Source organism: Dryobates pubescens, chromosome 31, assembly GCF_014839835.1.
Source record: "Dryobates pubescens isolate bDryPub1 chromosome 31, bDryPub1.pri, whole genome shotgun sequence".
NCBI classification, from domain to species: Eukaryota; Metazoa; Chordata; class Aves; order Piciformes; family Picidae; genus Dryobates; species Dryobates pubescens.
The window spans coordinates 1,221,278-1,244,826 of NC_071642.1; the positions used below are offsets into that span (position 1 = coordinate 1,221,278).

Sequence of the window (23,549 nt, forward strand, 5' to 3'; positions counted from 1 at the left end):
CAGAAATGTCTGCTTTCCAGGTGTGCTTTTCTGCAGCTCCTGGCAGTGATGGTTTCCTACTGCTGAGTTCCTCTTCCCCTCCCCTTGCCCCCCGACAGAGACTGTTGCCCCTCCACAAGCCCCCCGGGTGTCAGGCTGTGTGCTGGTGCTGCTCTGTGCCTGCACCTGGCAGGGGTGGCCTTGGCTTTGCTGTCAGCCCACAGCAGCTGCTCCACACAGCCAGGGAGTCAAAACTCTTGCAGCTTCCAAGCTGCAGCTGTGTCCTGCAGGGCAGAGGCAGGCTGCTCCTGCACTGCAGCTGATGTGCCTCCTGCAGCAGAGAACCAGAGAAGGTCTCCTCAGCTCCAGGTGGAACTTCTGGGTTCCAGCTTGTGCCTCTTGTTCCTTGTCCTGTCACTGGGCACCACTGAGCAGAGCCTGGCACCATCTTCTTGACCCCCACCCCTCAGATATTTATAGACATTGATCAGGTCACCTCTCAGCCTTCTCTTCTCCAGGCTCAGCAGCCCCAGGGCTCTCAGCCTTTCCTCACAGCAGAGAGCTTCCAGTCCCTTCATCATCCTCCCAGCCTCCACTGGACTCTCCAGCAGTTCCCTGTCTCTCTTGACCTGGGGAGCCCCAAACTGGACCCAGCATTCCAGGTGTGGTCTCACCAGGGCAGAGCAGAGCAGGAGGAGACCCTCCTAAGCCCTCCCTGGAGAAGGCAACCCCAGGCAGCAGAGCAGGGCTGGGGTCTGCTCTGTGCACTGAAGCTTTGCTGGACCTGCCTGCTGGGGCTGGCAGCAACAGAGCCCCCCCCCAGATGCTGGCTGGATGCTCCCCTGCCCCTCACTGGCTTTGCTGGGCAGGCTGGGAGTGGGCACACAGGCAGTCTGCAGGCTGAGCTGGTCCATGCTTCACACAGAGCCTGGAGCAGCTATCTCAGTGTCTTCAGAGCACCTCCAGAGCCAAGTGTGCCACCGTGGAGCTGGGGACTCTTGTTGATGCCAGTGCTCTGCTGGCATCCTGCTGTACCAACCTCTTGCTTGCAAAGCTCAACCAGTCTGTGAGGCCCCAGAGCTCCCTCCCTGCTTCTCCTGGGGGTCTGTGATGTTGTTGCTGTTCACTGCTCCTGCAGCTGTGTACAGAATGTGGTTGAATGCTCTTTGCTGCTTATAAAACATGACTCAATTACAACCTACCTGAGAGCTTCTCTTGACTCTGCATTCTCTGTGGTGTCTTCATCAGCAAATTGCTCCACAGCCACCCACAGAGCCTCAGCAGGGCTTTTGTGAGCCACCTAAGTACCACCTGCATCCTTCTGCACGTGAAAGAGAGGCTGAGGAGGAGCTTGGAGTGCTGTGTGCCAGCAGAGAGCTGCTGTGATGTGCTGATAGAATGGGCTGGAAATGAACCAGATAGGGGAGAAGGAGTGAGGAGGGTCAGGCTGGGGTTTGGTACCTGTGAGTGACTCAAGAACAGCCTGGAAGCCTTCTGCTGCCTGCCCTGGGACTGAGGGCATCTCGGGCTGGACTCTGGCTCTCAGCTGTGGTGTAACAGAAAGGGTCTGAGCAGGACTGAGGGCATCTTGGGTTGGATTCTGAAGCCTCAGCTCTGATGGTACCCAAAAGGTTCTGAGCAGAACAGGAGAGGCACAGAAGTGACAGGAGAGCAGTAGCTGGATGGCAGAGCTGGGTTGTGGAGCAGAAATGCTGCTGGCAGCAGGTGGTGTCTGGCAGAGGGACCCCAGTGGGGGCCCTGCTGCCTGTGACTGCTGGGCACAGGGCAGGTGGCTGAGTGCTGGCACTGGCTGCTCTGGGCACCTGCACCTGGAGCCTGGCCGGAGCCAAGGCTGAGAGCTGGATCTGGGGGTGAAACAAACCTGCTCTGCTTGTCAGGAGGGCAGGGCTGGAGTGGAGATGAGGAAGGAATTGTGGACAGTGAGGCTGGGGAGGCTCTGGCACAGGCTGCCCAGGGAGGCTGTGGCTGCCTTCTGCCTGGAGGTGTTCAGGGCCAGGCTGGATGAGGCCTTGAGCAAGCTGTGCCGGTGGGAGGTTGGCAGGGGGGTTGGAACTGGCTGAGCTTTGAGGTCCCTTCCAACCCAACCCATTCCATGGGTCTATGAACAGTGCTCCCTCAGGCTGCTCTGAGCTCCAAGCAGCTCAGTGTGTGCTGGGGAAAGGTGAAGCACTGAGCTGGGGACCACTTCTCCCCCCCAGCCCAGGCCTGGCACAGGGCTCCAGGTGGTGCCAGTGTCAGAAGGCAGCCAGGGTGGGGGCTGCCTGCCTGCCCCTCTTGGCAGCATCCTTTGTGATTGCACTTGGGTGAAGAGCTGCTGCTGCTGCTCCTCCTTTTGCTGGCTGAGGAGGAGGTCTTGGAGCAGGGTAGAGATGCCCCTGGGAGCTTTCTGCCTTTGATTGAGATGAGTCTCTTCCTCTCCTCCTGTCGTGCAGGTAACTAAAGGATTTCTACCTCAACCCAATGTGACCTATGCAAGGACAACGTGGACCAACTTCACTCAGCTTCCACTGAAAGGTGCTCACCTGGCCTGTGCAGGGGTTTCTACTCTCTTACTACTACTGGACACACACAAAATAAAACAAAACAACAACAACAACAACAACAATTAATTCAAAGACCTAAACCACAGAGCAAAAAGTTTGGGGTTTGGTTTTGGTTGTTGGGGTTTGGTTGGGGGCTTTTTAATTTGTTTTTGGGGTTGTTTTTACTGTGAATCTGAGTGAGGAGAAGGAAAAAGAAAAGAGATGAAAAGGAAAAGGAAAATGAGATAAAAAGAAAGAGATAAAAAGGAGAAGGAAAAAAAAAAAAGAGAGAAAAAGATTTAAAAAAAAAAAAAGGAGAAAAGGCAAAAAAAAAAAAAGAGAAGGAAAAAAAGAGAAGAAAAAAAATGGAAAAAAAAAAAGAAGGAAAAAAAAAGAGAAAAAGGCCAAGAAAAAAGAGAAAAGGGCAAAAAAAAAAAGAGGAAAATGTAAAAAAAAAAAGAGAGAGAAAAGGGTAAAAAAAAAAAAGGCAAAAAAACAAAAGAGAAAAGGGTAAAAAAAAAAGAGAAAAAAAAAGGAAAAAAAAAGAGAAAAAGGCAAAAAAAAAGGAGAAAAAGGCAAAAAAGAAAGAGAAAAAGGCCAAAATAAAGAGAGAAAAGGGCAAAAAAAGGAGAAAAAGGCCAAAAAAAAAGAGAAAAGGCCAAAAAAAAGAGAAAAGGGCAAAAAAAAAGGAGAAAAAGGCAAAAAAAAAAAAAAGATAAAAAGGACCCCCAAAAAAAGAGAAAAAAAAAAAAAAGATAAAAAGGGCAAAAAAATAAAAAGAAAAAAAAAAGAGAGAGAAAAAGGTAAAAATAAAGAAGGAAAAAAGAGAGAGAGAAAAAGGCCAAAAAGGCCAGAAGAGGATTAAAAACCAAAAGGCAGAAGCCAGGCTTGCAGCTGCAGTTTGTGCCGGTGATGGTTCAGCCATTTCTCTTCCCCTTCCCCGTGCAAGCTGCTGGCTGGGGCTGGGCCTTGGCCCTTCCCTGCCGGCCGAGGGGAGCGAGGAGCAGCTCCTGGCTGCCCGAAGGCCTTGGGCGCCACCAGCAGAGGTGGGGGAAGGGCCTCCCCCCGGTGCTATCTCACCCCTCCGAAACTGTGCCTCGAAGTTTGAACCCTTGGTGCTGCATTGTGCAGGGCTGGCCAATGCCAAACCCACTCCCCAGACACCTCTGCAGTTTATTTATTGCTCTCTTCCCCCCCCTCCTCCTCCTCCCTGCTCTGTTCACCTCCCAACCCTCCCCCCCCCGACCTGAGAGGGCTGAACCTGTCCCTGGCATGGCCAGGCTGCTGCTCTGGGGCTGCCTGGGCTGAGCTCTGTGACCTGGGTGGGGTTGAGAGCTCAGCCCCCAGCCCTGGAGCAGCCCCCGGGGGTCTCTGGGGTGGCCCCAGGCCAGCTCAGTGCGGTTTGAAGAGGAGAGGCTCCAAGCCGTGCCCCGCTGGGGGCTGCTGGCCCTGCAGGCACTGTGAATGCTGGCAGCTGCCCCTGGGGTGCCCTTGGCCGGTGGACAGGGGGTGCAGGCGCTGGGCCTGGGCAGGCCCTGCTGTGCCAGCGCTGGGGGGAGGCTGAACTGCTGCTTTGCTGCTGGCCCCGGTGCAGGCGGCAGGAGGTGCTCAGCTGCCTGGGTTCGGGGCAGCCAGGGGGTGGCTGCTGGGCTGAGGCCTGGCTCAGCTCTGTGCATTGATGGACAAAGTGCAGTTTGCTTCTCTGTTTCTTTGCTCTTTTGCTGTGGTGGTTGCTTTGCTTTGATGGTGAGGTAGATCTGAACGGTGGTTCACAAAAACACCTCCAGCTGAGCCCCCCAGGCTGCCACACTGCTGCAGTGAACCCTCCCGGTGCTGTGTGTGCTGCCCCCAGCAGCTTGCTGGGGTGCACAGAGCGACATCTCCGTGGCCCTGGGGGGGTTGCTGTGGCGTGCTTTGGGGTTTCTTTGAGGGTGTTGAAGGCACAGGAGACTTGTAAAGACCTTTTTTTTTATTATGAGTATTTTATTTATTTATTGGAGTGCACAGAAGGGAGAGGAAAGATGGATCCAGGAAGTGGAAACGGGGCTGGGCCGGAGGGCAGGCTGGAGCCAGCTGCAAGGGAAGGAGGCTGCAGGCAGAGAAGAGCAATTGCAGCAGCAGAAGGAGCAGGAGCAGGACACTGGAGGGCTTTGAGAGCCTCCCTGGTGCTCTGAGGGCAGCAGGGGCCTCTTGCTGTCCTCAAATCCTTTCTAGGTCACTTGGTGCTCCCTCACCCATCTCCCCCCTCCAGCAAGGGGGCAGCCCCTGGGCTGAGCCCTGCCTGACAGGCACAGAGCTGGGCTGAACCCAGCAGCTGTTGGGCTCCTGCTTGAAGCAGGCAAGGAGGCTCTGCCCTGTGTGGCTCCAGCAGGAGTGGTGCTGAGCCACGCTGGGGGCAGCAGTGGGGCTGAGCTTCCTTGGCAGCCTCAGCAGAGGTTTAGGCCCAAGTGCAGTTCTTTTGGTGCTCCCCAGGTTGTGCCTCCCACAGGAGCCTCTGTGTGCAGAAAGCTGTTCTGGCCCTGTGCTGGGGAGGGAGGGGAAGGGGTTTGATGCCCTGGGAATGAGGGGCAGCCTGGATCTGTCCTGTGCTCTGCCTGTGGGAGAGGACTTGGCAGCCCTGTGCCCTGCTGAGCTACAACAGCAAGGTGAAAAGCCTGGGAGAGGGCAGCGGTGCCCCGAGGGGGAGAGCTGAGGACCATCCAGTAGCTTCTAGAGTAGCTTCTAGTGGAAGCTGTACAGAGTATGTCCTGGAATCCAGGAGGTCAGTGTAGCCCAGATGTTCTGTGGCTGGCAGTTGGGCAGCTCCAGCTTCTTCCAGACCCTTGGGTGCCTGGAAGGGGCCAAGCTGCTGTGGCTGTACCTTGGAGAGCTGTGCCTGAGCAGCTGCTGGAGGAGCAGCAGCTGCAGTTGCATCTCCCCCACCCTGTGCTTGGTGTCCCCCAGGAGCCTTGGCCGCCCAGGGCCTCGTCCGGCCTGGCCTTGCCGTCACCTGGGGCAGGTTCCCCTTGCTTCTGCTCTTGCCTGGGGCTGTGCTCACCTGGCTGTGGGGTGGCCTGAAGGAAGAGCTTTGGGATGCTGAGATCTGATCCATCTGGCTGCAAGCAGCAGCCCCTGCTGACCCTGCTGGAGGAATGCTGGGGCAGGGGTCTGAAACCTGTTTCCAATAACTGAAGCTCCTTTGGAGTGGTGGAAGCCAAGCAGCCAGTTCCAGAGAGGCATTCCTGCTGCCTGAGCACATCCTGCCTGCGGCTCTCACCCTCCTTCCCTCTCCTCCACACCACTGCTGCCAGCCAGGGCACTTGTCAGGAAGCTGAAGGACATCTTGGAGCACAGAGCCTGCCAAAAAAAGATGGAACTTCCTGAGCAGTGCTGAGCAGAGGCTGTGGCCCCACTGCAGCCCTCAGCCTTGAGCAGCAGCCTCACTCTTCCTTTTTTGGTGCTTTGCTTCCTCTGGCTGGAGCTGGCTGGGCTGAGTCCTCTGAGACCCCAGCAGGCTCAGGAGCTGGGAGAGCTCCAGCAGCACTCAGCCTCAGCCCTGTCCCTGGCTGGGGATGAGTCACTCAGCAGCAATTCTTCCATCAGCTGCAGGGTGGGGGGCACCCAGAAGATTTTCTTGTGTGGCTGAGGGAGAAAGTGAGAAAGCCTTGCTGGAGGCCCCAGAGGCCCAGATGGAGCTGGTGTGAAGAGGAGGAGGAGGAGGAGGCCCTGCATCCTGTGCTGCAGGTGTGGCAGTGCCCTCTGGGAAGGTGTGGAGCAGTCTGGACATCCCCCAGGGGATGGGAAGCAGCTTCAGCTCTTAGCTGAGGTTGTGGCTGCAGTGGCAGAGGTGAAGGGGAAGCTGCCAGCAGGGAGTGAGGTCCCTGCCACCTGGGGCTGCTCTGGGTACCTTGCTGGCCCTGGGTGCTCCCCAGGAGGGTTGTGGCTGTGGGCAGCAGGTTGGCTCCCTGCAGATGGCAGCTCAGGGCTGCTGCCCTGCTCCAGCTTTGCCTCCTTGCTGGCAGAGGGGGGGCCAGGCTGGGAGCTGCTCTCCCAGCTGCTGATCCTGACTCCCCCTCCTGGCTCAGGCTGCCCTGTGGCCACTGGGGAGGGTGCTGAGCCCTCTGAGCACTGACAGCAACCACTCAGCTCCCAGCCTGGAGTCACCCCCTGCTCCAGAGCCCTTCCAGCACCCACCCTGGGTGCTGCTGGCTCAAGAGCCACAGGTTAGGGCTTGGTGGCTTTGTCCTGGTGCCCTTGGGAGGTGTCTTTGGGGGATCAAATCCTTCTGCTTTGTGATGAGATTGGTTCCTTGCACTGCAGGGGCTGGAGAGCTGCAGAGCAGCCAGGAGGGGGATTTGGGTTTTTTCCTGCCCCAACTCCACTCACTTGAAACATTTCTGCCTTGAGCCAAAAGCCTGGGGGGGGACAGCAGCCCTGGGAGCTGCCAGGCTGAGTCCTGCAGGCTCAGCAGCAGAGGCTGGGGGAGAAGCCACCAGGCAGTGTTTTTGTGAACTATCTTTGCAGCCCTGGGGGAAGAGAACTTGGGGAAGTGTGGGAAGCAGAGCTGGCAGTCAGCATCCCAGTGCCTGCTGGTGTGTGGCTCTGCAGAGGTGCTGGTGTGTGGCTCTCTCTTCCTCTCCTTTGTGACTCTTTCTGCAGTGGCTTTGTAGGCTGCCTGCCAGGGAGAGGTGGAGCAGCAGCTCCAGAGGTGCTTGTGCCATACTTGAGCTCTCCTTTTGCATTGTCAGTGTAGGAAATGATCACTGCAGGGGGAGGCAGGAGCTGATGGCTGTTGGCTTCAGGGCTTGCCAAGGCCAGGAGGCTTCAGCACATTTGCTGGGCAGAGGTTCCCAGGGTGGGTTGGGTCGGAAGGGACCTTCAGGGCCATCCACTTCCAACCCCTGCCACGGGCAGGGACCCCTCCCACCAGCCCAGGCTGCTCCAGACCTCATCCAGCCTGGCCTGGAACACCTCCAGGCAGAGGACTTCCTCCTCAGGAGGTTTTAGAGTTCCAGAAGCCAAATCCAGGCTCCAAGTGGCCAGGTTGGAACTCTGCTAACCCTGAAGCTCTCAACTTGGGATCCTTCTGGCTTCCTCAAGCCCCACCCTGGTTGCTTCTCTTGGTGCAGTCAGAAGCCTCTTGGGAGCGAAGGAGAAGGAGCCCCTGGCTCTCCCCATCCTGTGTGGCTGTGTGGTGGTTAACCTCCTGGAGGTGCTCCAAGGACACCAACCTTCACTTCTCCAGGGGCTCTCTTCCACTCCCACCACTTACTTCTTCCTTTCTTCAGGAGGGTGAGAGCCTTGCCCTGGCTGAGTGGGCCTCGGGCTGGGGGAGCAGGAGAGGGTGAGGTTGCTGTTGCTCAGGAATTGATTAGTGACCTTCTAACTACTAATGGAAATCCATTTCCCAATGGATTTGTTTCCTTCCCCCCTCCCCTTTATGATTTGTTTAAGCCCTTCCTCCCCTGTGCCCTTAGCACACTCAGAGCTTTCTGCCCTCTCCTCCCCCTAGGGAATGAATTGATCCAATTTAGCCTTTTATTTTTGGGGGGGGTTTCAGCTGAATTATTTAAAATCCAAATTTTCCCCTAATTTATCTTTGGTTGGTTTGGTTTGGCTTCGATTTTGTTTTCCTTTGGGGTTGTTTCCTTTCACCTCCTGGTAAGTTTCCCTCTCCTTCCCTCCCCTCCTTCCCCCCCAGCCCAGTGTGAATTCTGCTCTGTACATATGTATGTATAATATATATATTCCCACCCTGCCTTTCTGATTCTCCACACTGTAAGAGTTAAGAGGTTGATTTTGGGGGGGGGGGGGGGGGAGGGCTTGGGGCTTGTTTGGTTTGTTGGTTGTTTGGTTTTCTCCCCTCCCCTTCCCCTCCTCCCACTTAATTTCTTGTGGCTTTTGTTCACCCCCCCTCTCCCCCCCCTTGATTTGTAACTGATGCTTTGGAGGGGTTTGTCTTTATATTAAAGTGTCTGTATTTTAATACACAGCTGCTGCTCTGGGCTCTCCCTGCTGCTCCGAGCTCTCACTGCTGCTCCGGGCTCTCCCTGCTGCTCTGGGCTCCCACTGCTGCTCCGGGCTCCCACTGCTGCTCCGGGCTCTCCCTGCTGCTCCGGGCTCCCACTGCTGCTCCGGGCTCTCCCTGCTGCTCCGGGCTCTCCCTGCTGCTCCGGGCTCCCACTGCTGCTCCGGGCTCCCACTGCTGCTCCGGGCTCTCCCTGCTGCTCCGGGCTCCCACTGCTGCTCTGGGCTCCCACTGCTGCTCTGAGCTCTCCCTGCTGCTCCGGGCTCTCCCTGCTGCTCCGGGCTCCCACTGCTGCTCTGAGCTCTCACTGCTGCTCCGGGCTCCCACTGCTGCTCCGGGCTCCCACTGCTGCTCCGGGCTCCCACTGCTGCTCCGAGCTCTCACTACTGCTCTGGGCTCTCCCTGCTGCTCCGGGCTCTCCCTGCTGCTCCGGGCTCCCACTGCTGCTCCGGGCTCTCCCTGCTGCTCTGGGCTCCCACTGCTGCTCCGGGCTCTCCCTGCTGCTCCGGGCTCTCCCTGCTGCTCCGGGCTCTCCCTGCTGCTCCGGGCTCCCACTGCTGCTCCGGGCTCCCACTGCTGCTCCGGGCTCCCACTGCTGCTCCGGGCTCCCACTGCTGCTCCGGGCTCTCCCTGCTGCTCCGGGCTCTCCCTGCTGCTCCGGGCTCTCACTGCTGCTCCGGGCTCCCACTGCTGCTCCGGGCTCCCACTGCTGCTCCGGGCTCCCACTGCTGCTCCGGGCTCTCACTGCTGCTCCGGGCTCCCACTGCTGCTCCGGGCTCCCACTGCTGCTCCGGGCTCTCCCTGCTGCTCCGGGCTCCCACTGCTGCTCCGGGCTCTCCCTGCTGCTCCGGGCTCTCACTGCTGCTCCGGGCTCCCACTGCTGCTCCGGGCTCTCCCTGCTGCTCCGGGCTCCCACTGCTGCTCCGGGCTCCCCCTGCTGCTCCGGGCTCTCCCTGCTGCTCCGGGCTCTCCCTGCTGCTCCGAGCTCTCCCTGCTGCTCCGGGCTCTCCCTGCTGCTCCGAGCTCTCCCTGCTGCTCCGGGCTCTCCCTGCTGCTCTGGGCTCTCCCTGCTGCTCCGGGCTCTCCCTGCTGCTCCGGGCTCCCACTGCTGCTCCGGGCTCTCACTGCTGCTCCGGGCTCCCACTGCTGCTCCGGGCTCCCACTGCTGCTCCGGGCTCTCCCTGCTGCTCCGGGCTCCCACTGCTGCTCCGGGCTCCCACTGCTGCTCCGGGCTCCCACTGCTGCTCCGGGCTCTCACTGCTGCTCCGGGCTCTCACTGCTCCCCCGGGCTCTCACTGCTCCCCCAGGGCAGGGCTGGGCCAGGAGGGCAGAGCCTGCAGTGCTGGGGGCCCTCGGCACAGGCCCCAGGGAGCTGCTGGAGCAGGGGGCCAGAGGAGGCCACGGCAGGGCTGGAAGCCCTCTGCTGGGAGCCAGGCTGAGAGCTGGGCTTGGGCAGCCCGGAGAGGGCTCCAGGGAGAGCTCCTGCTGGCCTTGCAGTGCTTCCAGGGCTGAGCAGAAAGCTGGGGACAGACTTTGAGCAGGGCCTCTTGGGACAGGACAAGGGGGGATGGGCTGCAACTCAAAGAGGGAGATTGAGGGTGGGGAGAAGGGAGAAATGTTTGCCCCTGAGGGAGGGGAGAGCCTGGCCCAGGCTGCCCAGGGAGCTGGGAGCTGCCCCATGGCTGGAGCCAGCCCAGCTCAGGTGGTTTGGGGCTGTCCCTGCTGGCTGCAGGGGGCTGCACTGGGTGAGCTCTGAAGGTCCCTTCCCACCCAGTCCAGCTGTGGGTCCCAGTGTTGGAGCTCTGGGCACAGGCTGCCAAACACTCAGCAGTCATCTCCTGGAGCCAGCCAGAGCAGGAGCCTCACCTCCAGCTGCCTCCCTGCTCAGGGGATGAAGGCTCTCCAGCCCCTCGGCTGCAGCTGCTCCCTGGGAGCTCCTGCTGTGATCCTGGGCCCAGGCTGCCCCCAGGCCAGGCCCAGGCTGCCCCCAGGCCAGGCCCAGGCTGCCCCCAGGCCAGGCCCAGGCTGCCCCCCTCTGAGCCCAGGCTGCCCCCAGCCCCAGCCGTTGGTCTCAGGGAGGACTCTCCTGGCACAGAGCTGAGCATTGGAGTTTATTGGAAAGGTTTCTGTACAAGTCACAGCCTGAGGCCCTGCCAGGGTCCCTGCACACAGCACCCCTGGCACAGGGCCCTGCAGCACAGCAGCAGAGTGAGAACCAGGCAGGGAGGCAGTGCCAGGAGCACCTCCTGCCCCCTGCCCTGGGACCACTGGGCAGAGTGAGGGTAGGGAGAGCCTGGCACAGGCTGCCCAGGGAGACTGTGGCTGTCCCCTCCCTGGAGGTGTTCAGGGCCAGGCTGGATGAGGCCTGGAGCAGCCTGGGCTGCTGGGGGTGTCCCTGCCCAGGGCAGGGGGTGGGAACTGGCTGATCCTTGAGGCCCCTTCCCCCCCATCCCCTTCTGGGATTCTCTGAGCCCTCCCCCAGTGCTCCTCTGGAGCCAGACCTAAGCCAGGCCCAGGGCCTGCTGCTGGCCTCTGAACTCTTCACAGCATTTGTCTTACATTCAGTTAGGAAATGTCCTCCCTGCCCCTTCAGGCAGGGTGGGGTCACCCCTCCCCTGCCCCCCTGTAGCACCCCAGCAATGGTGCCCAGGGCAGGTGGCAGTGCCAGCTCTGCCTGAGGAGGATGCTGGCACTGGGCTGAAGGCAGCAGCTTGAGGCTTGGTGGCTGCAGAGCCAGGGAAGCCTCAGCTCAGCTCCAGGGCTGCTGGCAGAGGCCCTGGGGCTGTCTCCCAGGGCTGACTCTGCACACTGGAGGAGTCACCAAGGCTGAAGCCAGGGGAGCTGCCCCTGGGCATGGAGCTGGCAGCTGCTGCAGGGCTGTGATGCAGGACCCCTGCCCCCCCATGCACCTCTGCCCTGCCCCAGCCCAGCCCTGGCTGTGCTGCCCCAGAGCCTGCAGTGCCTCTGACCCTGCTGAGGAGCAGCCAAAGCTCTTCCTCACAGCAGGTGAAGCTGCTGCCTGCCCCAGCAGGGTGCCAGGGCCATGCCCTTGCCCTGAGGGAGGATTAAACCGAAGTCAGCTGAGGACACCAATCCCTAAAGCCCCCAAGCCCTCCTCTGGGCCTGGCTTTAATCCCTCACTGCTGCTTCCCCTGCAGCTGCCATCTGTCTCCTGACCCTCCTGTGCCCTGCTTCCACCTTGTCCTCAGCTTATCCCTGCAGGGCAGCTGTGCCCTCTGCTGCCTTTGGTAACCTCTGGAGCAAGCACCTGGAGCCACAGAGGGCCAAGGGAGCAGCTGAGGGGAGGGGAAGGGAAGGGGGAAAAAGAGATCTTGGCTTTGAGGGTCAAAGTAAAGCATCAGTGGCAGCTGCCAAGCTCCTGCTGCCCAGCAGTGTGGGTACAGAGGGCCAGGCAGGGCAGCTTGCAAGAGAGGCCAGAGACCCAAATCCTCCCCCAGCCCCTGGAGCTGGAAGCTGCTCTGCAGCCTTCCAGAGGGCCAGGGGGGAACAGAGCTCAGAGCCAAGCCCCCAGGCTGCACTGACCTGCCCCAGCCACGAGCCAAGCCCCTTCCCCTCTGCCAGTGTCACCTGAGGCCCTCCCAGAGGCCTCCCCTGCAGGCTTCCCTGCTCTGGCTCTGGAGAGCTGCTGCAGGGGTCAGGAAGCTGTGGGTGCAGGGGGGGTGCTGCAGTCCCAACCCTCAGCTCTGGGCAGTCAGTGCAGCCAGAGCCAGGGCTGAGGGTGTGGAGCCTTGAGGAGAGCTGTTCCTGAGCCCCAGGGAGGCAGCTCCCTGCTCCCTGGCAGCTCCCTGCTCCCTGGCAGCTCCCTGGCAGAGTTTTGTGGTCTCTGGGCCAGGGAAGGGGAAGCAAAGCTGCAGCAGGGGCTCAGGGAGCGAAGGCTTCTTGCCCAGCTCTGCCCTGCTGCACAGCCTGCAGCTGAAGCAGAGCAGCTCCAGCACCCCCCAGACCTCTGCAGCTGGACCCTCCCAGCCTGGCACAGCCTGGCACAGCCTGGCACAGCCTGGCTCCTCCCCAGCTGGGGCAGGGACTGGGCCACAGATTCCCTGGACAAAAATCATACAAAATAATAAATAAAAAAGCAAAAGAGAAGTCACTTGGTCACTGCAGGGCTGCTGCTGGCCCTGGGGAGGGGGCTGCAAGGCTGACCCTCTGCAGGGAGCCCAGGGCCAGCCCCCAGCCCAGGGCCAGCCCCCAGCCCAGGCTCACTGCTGGGGTGGCCCCAGCTGGAAGCGAGCTTCCTCCGAGATCCCAAACTGCTCCAGGGGGTCCTGCAGCAAGGAAGAGCACAGGGAGGGATCTGAGCCAGCCCCAGCCTGGGGGGGCAGGGGCAGGATCTCAGAGCCAGCCCCAGCCTGGGGGGGCAGGGGCAGGATCTCAGAGCCAGCCCCAGCTGGGGGGGGGCAGGGGCAGGATCTCAGAGCCAGCCCCAGCTGGGGGGGGGGCAGGGGCAGGGACCTCTGGAGCTCAGCCAGGCCAAGCCCCCTGCCAGAGCAGCATCCCCCAGGGCAGGGCACACAGAGCACAGCCAGGTGAGGCTTGGGAAGGCTCCAGAGATGGAAACTGCACAGCCTCAGCCTCGAGCAGCCTGAGCTGGTGGGAGGGGTCCCTGCCCCTGGCAGGGGGCTGGAGCTGGAGGATCCTCAGGGTCCCTTCCCCAAGGCTGTGCCCCTGGCACTCACCTTCCCTGTCAGCTTCTGGATCTCGTTGCGGTAGAAGATCAAAGTCCTCCTCATGAACTCATAGCTGGAAGACAGGGGCAGGGGGCTGGGCAGGGGGGCTGGGCAGGGGGCTGGGCAGGGGGGCTGGGCAGGGGGGCTGGGCAGGGGCCTGCTTTTGTTCCTGCAGTCCCAGCCCCAGCCAGGGATCCCCCTCAGGCCTTCCCCTCCCCCAGCCCAGGCCCAGCCTTGGGGCCCTGCGTTCATTTTGCTCATGGCTTTGCTATGTTGGCCACAGAACCTCTTTGGGGAGCCAGCAGTGAGGAAAAGGCTGCTGCAGGAGCAGCCCAAGCAGGGAAGCCTCACTGGGGAGGGGCTTCTGACAAGGGCTGGCAGTGGCAGGATGCAGGCCAGGGGCTTTGAGCTGGGAGAGGGCAGATTGAGGCTGGAGATGGGGCAGAAACTGTTGAGTGAGGCTGGGGAGGCTCTGGCACAGGCTGCCCAGGGAGGCTGTGGCTGCCTCCTGCCTGGGGGTGCTCAAGGCCAGGCTGGATGAGACCCTGAGCAGCCTGGGCTGGTGGAGGAGTCCCTGCCCATGGCAGGGGACTGGAGCTGGATGAGCTTCCAGCCCAGTCTCAGGGTCTGTGTCATGACCTCTCCCTCCCCAGCTTCCCCCCAGCAGCCCAGGGCAGAGCTGGCAGCAGGGCTCAGTACCTGGCTCTCTTGAGGGCCTCAATCCACTCCTGGCACTGCTCCTCACTGGCACACTCAAAGCAGTATTTCCTCTCTGGCTCCTCCACGAAACCTGGCAGGGGAAAGGCTTCAACAGGGAGGTCCTGGCACAGCTGCCTCTGCCCCCAGCTTCCTTCCCCAGGACCCTTGGGGTCCCTTCCAAGCTGGCACTGAGAGTCTGAAATTCTGGGTTCCAGAAAGTCTGACTGGGGAGCAGAGAGCTGGAGCAGCCCTGAGCACAGGCTGAGGGAGCTGGGGCTGTGCACCCTGCAGAGAAGGCTCCAGGGGGAGCTCAGAGCTGCTGCCAGGGCCTGGAGGCATCCTGCGGGAAGGCTGCAGAGAGACTTTCCTGAGGGGGTCTGAGCCAGGCCAAGGGGGAAGGGTTTGGAGCTGAGGCAGAGCAGGGTTAGAGTGGAGCTGAGGAAGAAGTTGTTCAGTACCAGGGTGGTGAGAGCCTGGCACAGGCTGCCCAGGGAGGCTGTGGCTGCCTCCTGCCTGGGGGTGCTCAAGGCCAGGCTGGATGAGGCCCTGAGCAGCTGAGCCTAGCTGAGAGCTGTCCCTGCCCATGGAGGGGAGGTTGGAGGAGATGAGCTCTGAGCTCCCTTCCCACCTGAGCCACTCTGGGATTCTATGTCCAGGCTGTCTGAGGGCCCTGTGGAGGCAGCTACCTCTCCTGGCTGAGACAGGAGGAGGCTGAGCCCAGACAAGCAGCTGTGGCCAACAGCCAGGCCAAAAGATATGGAGATGGCCTTGGACACACATCCTGTTGTGCTGGCCACATACCTCTGGCACAGAGCTCAGCTGCTCACACAGGACAGCACAGCAGCAGCCAGCTGCAGCCCTGGCTACCAACACAAGGACACTGAGGCTGGGGGGAGGACAGGGCTGGAGCAGCCCTGCAGATGGTTTAGCTGAGGAGCACTTGGTGGGGATGAGAGGCAGCAGCAAGCTGGCAGCAGCTCAGCAGCCTGCAGAGGGATTTCCACCAGCAGCAAGCCCTGCTCTGGCTCCTGTCACAGCTCCTGGCCTCATGTGCCACTGCTTCAGCCAGTGAGGAATCCTCTGGGCACAGGGCATGGCCAGGCCAGGCAGCAAGTGGCAGCTGAGGGGCACAAGGGCCGAGGAGCACTGACCCCAGGGGGCAGGAGCAAGGCTGAGGGGCACTGACTCCCCTGTTAGCACAAAGCCAGAGGCAAAAGCAGGCAGTGAGCAGTGAGCTCTCTCCTCTCAGGCAGCTCTGTGTGCCCCAAGGAGGGTGCAGGGCCTGCAGCACTCACTGATGGAGAAGACATTTTCCTCCTCTTTGGTGATCCTGCAGTGCTCCAGCAGCAGAGCTCCAATGGGCTGCAAGAGACCCAGAGAGAGAGAGGATTTAACCACCCCCCCCAGTGGCTGGAACCCCCAGAGGCTGCCTAGAGCCCCTGGAGCAAGCTTAACCTTGTCCCTTGTCCTGGCACCCCCAGCCCTTGTCACAAGCCCCTCCCCAGCTCCCCTGGAGCTCCTTCAGGCACTGGGAGGCTGCTCTAAGGTTTCCTGGAGCCTTCTCCAGGCTGAACAGCCCCAGCTCTCCCAGCCTGGCCCCACAGGGGAGGCTCCCTCCAGCCCTCTGCTCATCTTCCTGGCCTCCTCTGGCCCCTCTCCAGCAGCTCCAGGTCCTCCTTGTGCTGGAGGCCTCAGAGCTGGCTGCAGTGTGACAGATTTGTTGTGAGCTGAGAGCAGAAGCAGAGAGCTGTGGTCAGACTCCAGCCCTGCCTCTCCCCCTGAGGGGCTGGGAAGGGAACCTGGGGGCTCTGTCCTGGCTCCAGCAGCCTGGTCCTGTGCCCCTGGGCAAGGCTCACACTACCAATTCCCAGAGAAGGGAGAGAGGAGGGGGGGAAGGGCTCCATACCTCAGCTTCATCGGTCCTGAAGTAGAAGAGAAAGTTGACAACCAGCTTCACCAGACGCTTCTTCAGCACTGCCAAGGAGAGGAGGCTTGAGGGAAGCCTCAACCCCACCCAAGCCCTCCTGCACCTCAGATCTCTGCCCCCAGGTGAGCTCATGACAGCCACCCTGCGAGGGAAGGGCATCCCCTGCACACCCACCCTGCTGGGGAGTCCCAGCACCGAGGGCTTGGCAGGGAGCTCTGGAGCTCCCCCAGCCCCAGCAGGGCTCCCACAGCAGCCTGCCCAGGAGCACAGTGCCCGGGGGGGGTTGCAGAGCAGGAGACTCCACAGCCTCTCTGGGCAGCCTGCTGCGGGCCGCCAGCAGCCTGGCGTCTGCCAGCCCTGACTGCCTCCAGCCCTGCTCCCCCGGCAGGCGCCCAGCGCTCCCCAGCCCCGCGGCAGCCCTGCCCCGCTCCTGCTCCGGACCTTGCCCCAGCCGCAGCTCCGGGGCTGCGGCACCCCCAGCTCCTGTCCCCAGCGCTCCCACTCCCTCCCTCCCTCCCTATCCCTCCCGCCCTGCATCCCCGCTCCCGTCCCTCCAGCTTCCCCCAGCCTCTCCCCGGTGCGGCTCCCCGGTCCCTCCTCCCGGTGCCCCCCGGTGCCCCCCGCCGCCGCCCCCCGGTGCGGCTCCCCGGTCCCTCCCCCCGGTGCCCCCCGGTGCCGCTCCCCGGTGCGGCTCCCCGGTGCCCCCCCCCGGTGCCGCCCCCCGGTGCGGCTCCCCGGTCCCTCCCCCCGCCGCCGCTCCCCGCCGCCCCCCTCCCCCCCCCCCGCTCACCGCTGCCCTTCCGGGGCAGCCGCATCAGGATCTCCGCCGCCTTCTCCGCGGGCTGCCGCGCGAGGCAGAGCAGCTCGCGCTCGTTGTACCGCATGGCCGGGCCGGCCCCGCCCCGCTACCGACCCCCCATGCCCGCGCGCGCCCCGGAAGCGCCCCCCCGCGCGCCGGAAGTGCGCTCTGCAAACCGGAAGCTCTCTCCCCGGCAGCCGGAAGTCCCTCGGCGCGGGGCGCATGCGCGGGGCCGGGGCGCGCGGAGCCCGGTACGGAGCCCGGTACGGAGCCCGGTACGGAGCGGCGAGGGGCGCTTGGGACTGTCCCGGGGGGGCTTTGGCCCTCGCTAGGGGCTGGGGAGGAGCTTTAGGTCTTGCTGCGGGGCCCAGGGGGTGCTCGGGGAGGCCGCACCGCTGCCGAGGGGCTGCGGGTGTTGTGGGGCGGGGGGGACTGCAGAGGTGTTGAGCGGGGCCCTTGAGCCTCGCTGGAGGGCTGCGGGTGTTGTGGGGCGGGGGGGACTGCAGAGGTGTTGAGCCGGGGCCCTTGAGCCTCGCTGGAGGGCTGCAGGTGTTGTGGGGCGGGGGGGACTGCAGAGGTGTTGAGCGGGGCCCTTGAGCCTCGCTGGAGGGCTGCAGGTGTTGTGGGGCGGGGGGGACTGCAGAGGTGTTGAGCCGGGGCCCTTGAGCCTCGCTGGAGGGCTGCGGGTGCTTGGGCAGGGGGCGTTCAGCCGCTGCTGAGGGGCCGCACAGCGCTGCCAGCCCCAGGTTACCGACCGCCCCTGTTGCTTCTCCTCTTTCCCAGACTCTTCTGTTCTCTGCGCGTAGCTGAAGCACAGAAGGCCCCAGGATGGATTTCCAGCATCGCCCTGGAGGTAAAACTGGAAGCGGAGGCGTGGCCTCTGCCTCCGAGAGCAACCGGGACCGCAGGGAGAGGCTGAGGCAGCTGGCCCTGGAAACCATCGACATCAACAAGGTGAGGCCTGGAGGGGGCAGCCCGGCAGCTCCTGGGCTGCAGGATGCTCTGGGCACAGCTGTAGAGTTGGCTGAGTGAAAGGGGTTGGAGGGAGTGAGGTTGAGTGAGGAGCTGTGGCTGGAATGAAGTGAGAAACATTTCAGAGTCACAGAATGGGTTGGGAGGGACCTTAGACCCCAGCCAGGCTGTGCTCAGCTGGCTGTCCCTGCAGGAGTTCAGACCTCTTGCCCTGCTTCCTGTCCTGCTGCAGTGCCTCTCCCTTCTTGTAGCCCTGAGGCAGTGTGGGGCTGCTAGTGTGGGGCTGTGAGCTCAGCTCCTGCAGTGCAGCAGGCTCTGGGCAGGGTTTGGGTTGTTCAGCTCTTTTGCCACAAGCTTTGTTGGTGACTTTGGGGCAATTCTCCTCCCAGGACCCTTACTTCATGAAAAACCACCTGGGCTCCTATGAGTGCAAGCTCTGCCTGACCCTGCACAACAATGAGGTGAGTTGGATGCTTCCTGGCCTTGACCTCAGCAGCAGCCTCAAGTGCAGGACCCTTGGGGCATCGCCTGGGGGTTGGCATTGAAGAGGTGATGTGTGGGGAGTGCCTTGGGGGTGTGCCCCCCTCTCTGGGCAGCCTGGGCCAGGCTCTCCCCACCCTCAGCATCCACAGTTTCTCTCTTCTCTCTGCTCTGAGTCTCCCTCTTTGAGTTTCAGCCCACCTGCCCTTGTCCTGGCACCACAGGCCCTGCTCAAAACTCTGTCCCCAGCTTTCTGCTCAGCCCTTGAAGCACTGCAAGGTCACCAGGAGGTCTCCCTGGAGCCTTTGCCAGGCTGAACAGCCCCAAGCCTCCCAGCCTGGCCTCCCAGCAGAGGGCTTCCAACCCTCCCATCACTGCTGTGGCCTTGCTGCAGCAGTGTCTCTGCTGGGCTGCTGCTTGCTGCCTTCCTCATTTTCCTCTGCTTTGTGTTTTATTTCAGGGCAGTTACTTAGCTCATACCCAGGGCAAGAAGCACCAAACCAACCTGTAAGTTGTTTTCCTCTCTAGCTCTGCTCTCCTTTACCTGAGCAACCTGATGCTCATCTGCCTCTCTAGACCCTGAGCTCCATTAGCAGTAGCTTGAGCTTCCCCTCACTGTGTTTGCTGCCTGGTGAACAGCCTGGGATTAGCCAGGAGGGGCAGCCCAGGGCTGTCCCAAGGCTCCATTTTGAGCTGGAAGTCCTAAGCCAAGCTGTGGGACTGCTGAAGGGAGGGAAGAGCTTTCAGAGCCAGGTGGGGCTGGTTGAGAGGAGCAGGGGTTGTGCATGTGGGCTGGGAGGGGGTTCTGAGCTCTGCTGTAGGCAACCCACTTTGCTTTGGAGGAGACAGGGCCCAGGCCCCCCTGCAGGGCCCAAATCCAATCCCTCAGGCTAACCAAGAAGCAAAGCTCAGGCCTGTGCTGGGGGAGGGGCAGCAGGGGGGGCTGGGCTGAGAGCCTCCCCCAGCCTGCTTAACCTTCCCCTGGCACCCAGGGCCCGGAGAGCTGCCAAGGAGGCCAAGGAGGCTCCTGCCCAGCCTGCCCCCGAGAAGGTCAAGGTGGAGGTGAAGAAGTTTGTGAAGATTGGCCGCCCAGGCTACAAGGGTGAGGCTGGGGGAGGGGCTGCCAGGGCGGGGGGAGGGGCTGCCAGGGCAGGGGGAGGGGCTGCCAGGGCGGGGGGAGGGGCTGCCACTGCCCAGCCCTGCCAGAGCCTGCCTGGCAGTGACTCAGGAGAGCCAGGAGCTCCTCAGGGCTGTCCAGGGTGCTCCTGAGGGCTGCCTGGCAGTGCTTCAGGAGGCTTTTGAGCAGCTCTGCCCATGACTAAGAGTTGGTTTATCTCCTGATGTCCTTCAGGGGCTGTATCCCCCCTGGGCCAGCTCCTCAGTGCTGCCCTGGCAATCTCAGCTGGGTATCTGCCAGGCTGGCAGCCCTGCAGCAGGTGCTGACATTGTTTCAGTCCCTCCTTGCCTGGTGCTGTGCCACCTCTGCCTGGTGCTCATCAATCACTCAGCTCAAGCTTCTGCTCTCAATTCCTCATTGTTTCCTTGTGACCTTCAGTGCACAACTTGAGTCCTTTATCTCCCAGCCCTCATTCCTGGGGAGCAGAGCCCAACCCCCACCTGGCTGCAGCCTCCTCCCAGGGAGCTGCAGGGAGCAGTGAGGTCTCCCTCAGCCTCCTCCTCTCCACACTAACCACCCCCAGCCCCCTCAGCTGCTCCTCCCCAGCCCTGCTCTCCAGACCCTTCCCCAGCTCCATTGCCCTTCTCTGGACCTGCTGCAGCCCCAAAATGTCCTTGCAGTGAGGGGCCAGAACTGAGCTTTGGTTAAAGCCAGCCTGGCTTCCTGTGTGATGAGTGGGAGAGGGCTCCTGTGACCCTTCCCTGGTGGCAGCTCTGTGTCCTGCTGCTGCCCCCCTGCTGTGTGCTGCACTCAGCTTGCTTGGGTTTGCCTTGCAGTGACCAAACAGAGAGATCCTGAGACAGGCCAGCAGAGCCTCCTCTTCCAGGTAAGGGCCCTGGTGCAGTCCTTGGTGTCTGGCTTAGCCCAGGTGCTGCTGAGTGAGGCAGCTCACAGCAGGCCTGGCCCTGCTCCTCCCCTGCTGGGCGCAGCCGGGGGCTGGGGGGCACCGAAGCGCCCTGCTCAGATCTGATTCCTGGTGTGCTGCTTAGCTGAGGGCTTTGCTTGGGGGGGGGGAGTGAGGAGGGGGTGCTCTCCTGAGCAGCTGCCCTGCCCACCCCCTGCAGATTGACTACCCAGAGATAGCAGAGAGCATCATGCCCAGGCACCGCTTCATGTCTGCCTACGAGCAGCGCATCGAGCCGCCGGACCGGCGCTGGCAGTACCTGCTGATGGCAGCTGAGCCCTACGAGACCATCGCCTTCAAGGTGAGCCTGGGGCTGGGGGCAGCTCCCTCACCACCCCCCCCCAGCACCAAGGCACCTCTGCAGCTCACCCACTGCAGCCCCCCTGCCCCAGCAGGGCTCCCACAGCAGCTTGCCCAGGGGCACAGTGCCCAGGGGGGGTTGGGAGCTCTGCACACAAGGAGACTCCAAACCTCTCTGGGCAGCCTGCCCCAGGCCTCCAGCAGCCTCACACCAAAGCTTTGTCCTGCTCAGATGGAACCTCCTGGGCTCCAGTTTGTGCCTCCTGTCCCTTGTGCTGTCCCTGGGCACCACTGAGCAGGGCCTGGCCCCAGCCTCTTGCCCCCCACAACTCCTTTAGCTCTTGCTGAGCATTGCTCAGCTCCCCTCTGGGGCTGCTCTGCTGCAGGCTCTCAGCCCCAGGGCTCTCAGCTGCTCCTCCCAGAGCTGCTCCAGGCCCCTCAGCAGCTTCCCAGCCTCCCCTGGGCTCTCTCCAGTGGTTCCCAATCTCTCTTGAACTGGGGAGCCCAGGACTGGCCTCAGCAGGGCAGAGTAGAGAGGGAGGAGAACCTCTCTTGACCTTCTGGCCACACTCTCCTTCATGCCCTCCAGGAGAACCCTGTCCATGTTTTCCAGCACAGAATTCCCAGTGAGCCTTCCTCCACACTTCCTCTTCTGCCCTTCAGGGGTTAATGGAGTGGGAGAGGGCTGGAGAGGCTGCCTGGAAGTCATTAAAGCCCAGTGAGGATCTGTGGAGGACTCTGGCAGGAAAACCTGGCTGTGTGCAGAGCTCTGGGGAGCCACTGAAATTCTTGGTGTCTGGCACAGAAAAGAACCTTCTGGGCTCTGCTCCTCAGCCCCTGTGCAGATGTTGAGGGAGGGTTTTCTGCCAGCACCTCTGTCCTTGACTGATAGGGAAGCAGCTTCATTCCCTGTGCTGCCCCCACCTCTGGCTAGCCACAGCTGAGAGCAGCACAGCTCAGGGGCCTGCAGCAGCTCTGCTTATCTTGAAGGCTCTGCTGCTAAAAAAGGGCCTTTGAGCTCCCTGCTGAGGCTAATAATAGCTCTGTGTTCCTCCTGCTGCAGGTGCCCAGCAGGGAGATCGACAAAGCAGAAGGCAAGTTTTGGACCCACTGGAACAGGGAAACCAAACAGGTACCTGGAGCAGCACAGCATGGCCTGGGGGCTGGAAGGGGAGCAGGAGGGCAGAGCAGCCTGGGGGAAAGGAAAGGCAGCACAGGAAGAGTGCTCCCCGGGGTGCTCCCCAGGATGCTCCCCAGGGTGCTCCCCAGGGTGCTCCCCAGGGCTGCCCCAGGGTGCTCGCTCCCCAGGGTGCTCCCCAGGGTGCTCCCCAGGGCTGCCCCAGGGTGCTCCCCAGGGTGTTCCTCAGGGCTGCCCCGGGGTGCTCCCCAGGGTGCTCCCCAGGGGTGCTCCTCAGGGCTGCCCCAAGGTGCTCCTCAGGGCTCCCCAGGGCTGCCCCAGGGTGCTCCTCAGGGCTGCCCCGGGATGCTCCTCAGGGCTCCCCAGGGCTGCCCCAGGGTGCCTGAATGTGGCCTCCCCAGGGCTCCTTGCTGTGTCTCCTGCACACAGCGTGGAGCAGAGAGCTGAGCCCCTGGGGCAGGCCGCGGGGGGGGGGGGAAGGTGCTGGGCCAGGCCTGGTGGCAGCCTGGGGGCAGCTGTGACGCGGGGGGTGGCAGCTCAGGAGAGGGCTCAGCTGGAGCGCGGTGTGTGGCGGCACAGCCTTGTGCTGAGGCCTCCCTGCCGCCCGCTCTCCTCCGCAGTTCTTCCTGCAGTTCCACTTCAAGATGGAGAAGCCTCCGGCGCCGCCGAACCTGCCGCCGGGGCCGCCCGCGGTCAAGCGCCCTCCGCCGCCGCCGCTGCTCAACGGCCTGCCGCCGCGGCCGCCGCTGCCGGACTCCCTGCCGCCGCCTCCCCCCGGAGGCATGGCCCTGCCTCCTATGCCTCCCTCGGGCCCGGTGCCGCCGCCCCCGGTGCCGCCCCAGCTGCCGCCGGCCCCCGGCGTGCCGCCGCCCGCGCCGCTGCCGCCCATGCTGAGGCCTCCGCTGCCCGCGGAGGGCCCGGGCACCATCCCCCCTCCTCCTCCCTCCAACTGAAGCCCCTCCTGGACTTGCTCCTGCTGGGCTCCTCCAGCTCCCAGCTTTTTCTATGCACTCAGAGCAATGTTGCTGTTTTCTAGGTGAATTCAACCCAGTCCTCTAGGTCCATTAAAAGACTTCCATCCCCTCGCCCTGTGCTCTGCTGCTGCCCTGTGCTCTGCTGCTGCCCTGTGCCCAGGGATTGGCCACCTGAGCTGGGCACTGCTGAGGCCTCACCCTAGGTACTGGACCTAGTTTTGGGCTCCTCACTCCAAGAAGGACACTGAGGGGCTGGAGAAGGTCCAGAGAAGGGCAACGAAGCTGGGGAAGGGTCTGGAGAGCAGGGCTGGGGAGGAGCAGCTGGGGGGGTTCAGCCTGGAGAAGAGGCTGAGGGAGACCTCATTGCTGTCTGGAAGGTGAAGGTGGCTCTGGGGCAGGGTGCTCTGGGGCAGGGTGCTCTGGGGCAGGGTGCTCTGTGGGTGGAGGCATTGCTTGGGCCAGGCTGCCCAAGCTGGGCTTGCTCTCGGCTGGTGCCTCTCCCTGCACAGCCCCTCCTGGGCTTCCCTGCTGCATGCTTGCAGCTGAGTGCCTTTGGTGCAGGAATCCAAGCCTCAAGAAGCTCTCCCAGCTCTGAGTGTTGGCATCTCCTGGAGGGAAAAGCCCTCACAATGTGCTGTGAACCTTTCCAAGTCACCTCTGAAGTGCTCAAAGCCATCCTGCTGCTGCTGCTGCACCTGGTGAGGTTCTCCCTCACAGCTCCAAGCAGCCTGGAGCTCAGGAGCTGTGCCAGAGAGGCCTCTCCAAGCTGCAGGTGCCAGCTGAGGGGTTCCCACTGGAGTCAGGAGCAGCTTCCCGTGCAGTTGCTGATTGCTGCCCATTTTCTGCCCTATCTCCCTCCTCCTGCTCTGCCTCACTCTTCCCTCCTGGTGTTCCAGTACGTGCCAGGCCCCATGAAGACCCAGGTCTAGACCTTCATCCTCCTTGGAGCAAACATCTGAAGT

General features: G+C 62.2%; 3 protein-coding genes across 3 annotated transcripts in view; 2 read left to right on the forward strand and 1 right to left on the reverse strand.

The window, feature by feature from the left end:
• Positions 1-2,753, forward strand: part of DOT1L (DOT1 like histone lysine methyltransferase) — a 49,370-nt gene extending 46,617 nt beyond the window's left edge. The window contains exon 29 of the mRNA XM_054175117.1: positions 2,433-2,753. The gene's annotated coding sequence lies outside the window, so the exon portion shown is untranslated. The remainder of the gene's footprint in view (positions 1-2,432) is intronic.
• A 9,802-nt stretch (positions 2,754-12,555) lies between these two features.
• On the reverse strand, positions 12,556-16,730 carry PLEKHJ1 (pleckstrin homology domain containing J1). The gene is made up of 6 exons (XM_054175116.1): positions 16,634-16,730; positions 15,823-15,890; positions 15,212-15,278; positions 13,917-14,007; positions 13,227-13,290; positions 12,556-12,815 (listed from the first exon to the last, which is right to left on the reverse strand). Exons 1-6 carry the CDS (start codon positions 16,725-16,727, stop codon positions 12,750-12,752), a joined length of 450 nt encoding a protein of 149 aa, XP_054031091.1. The 5' UTR covers positions 16,728-16,730; the 3' UTR covers positions 12,556-12,749.
• Positions 16,731-17,395: 665 nt separating this feature from the next.
• SF3A2 (splicing factor 3a subunit 2) lies at positions 17,396-22,587 on the forward strand. Its single transcript, XM_054175124.1, has 8 exons — positions 17,396-17,596; positions 18,004-18,075; positions 18,555-18,601; positions 19,087-19,196; positions 20,048-20,097; positions 20,336-20,476; positions 21,539-21,607; positions 22,234-22,587. Exons 1-8 carry the CDS (start codon positions 17,471-17,473, stop codon positions 22,564-22,566), a joined length of 948 nt encoding a protein of 315 aa, XP_054031099.1. The 5' UTR covers positions 17,396-17,470; the 3' UTR covers positions 22,567-22,587.
• The last annotated feature ends 962 nt before the right edge of the window (positions 22,588-23,549 follow it).

Coding starts and splice junctions, on each gene's coding strand:
- PLEKHJ1 (XM_054175116.1), bottom strand. CDS start 16,727: ATGCGGTACAACGAGCGCGAGCTGCTCTGCCTCGCGCGGCAGCCCGCG. Junction 15,279..15,822: donor TCAGGACCGATGAAGCTGAG/GTATGGAGCCCT, acceptor GGTCTCTTGCAG/CCCATTGGAGCTCTGCTGCT. Junction 13,291..13,916: donor GAGGCCCTCAAGAGAGCCAG/GTACTGAGCCCT, acceptor CCTGTCTTCCAG/CTATGAGTTCATGAGGAGGA.
- SF3A2 (XM_054175124.1), top strand. CDS start 17,471: ATGGATTTCCAGCATCGCCCTGGAGGTAAAACTGGAAGCGGAGGCGTG. Junction 17,597..18,003: donor AAACCATCGACATCAACAAG/GTGAGGCCTGGA, acceptor TTCTCCTCCCAG/GACCCTTACTTCATGAAAAA. Junction 19,197..20,047: donor TGGCCGCCCAGGCTACAAGG/GTGAGGCTGGGG, acceptor TTTGCCTTGCAG/TGACCAAACAGAGAGATCCT.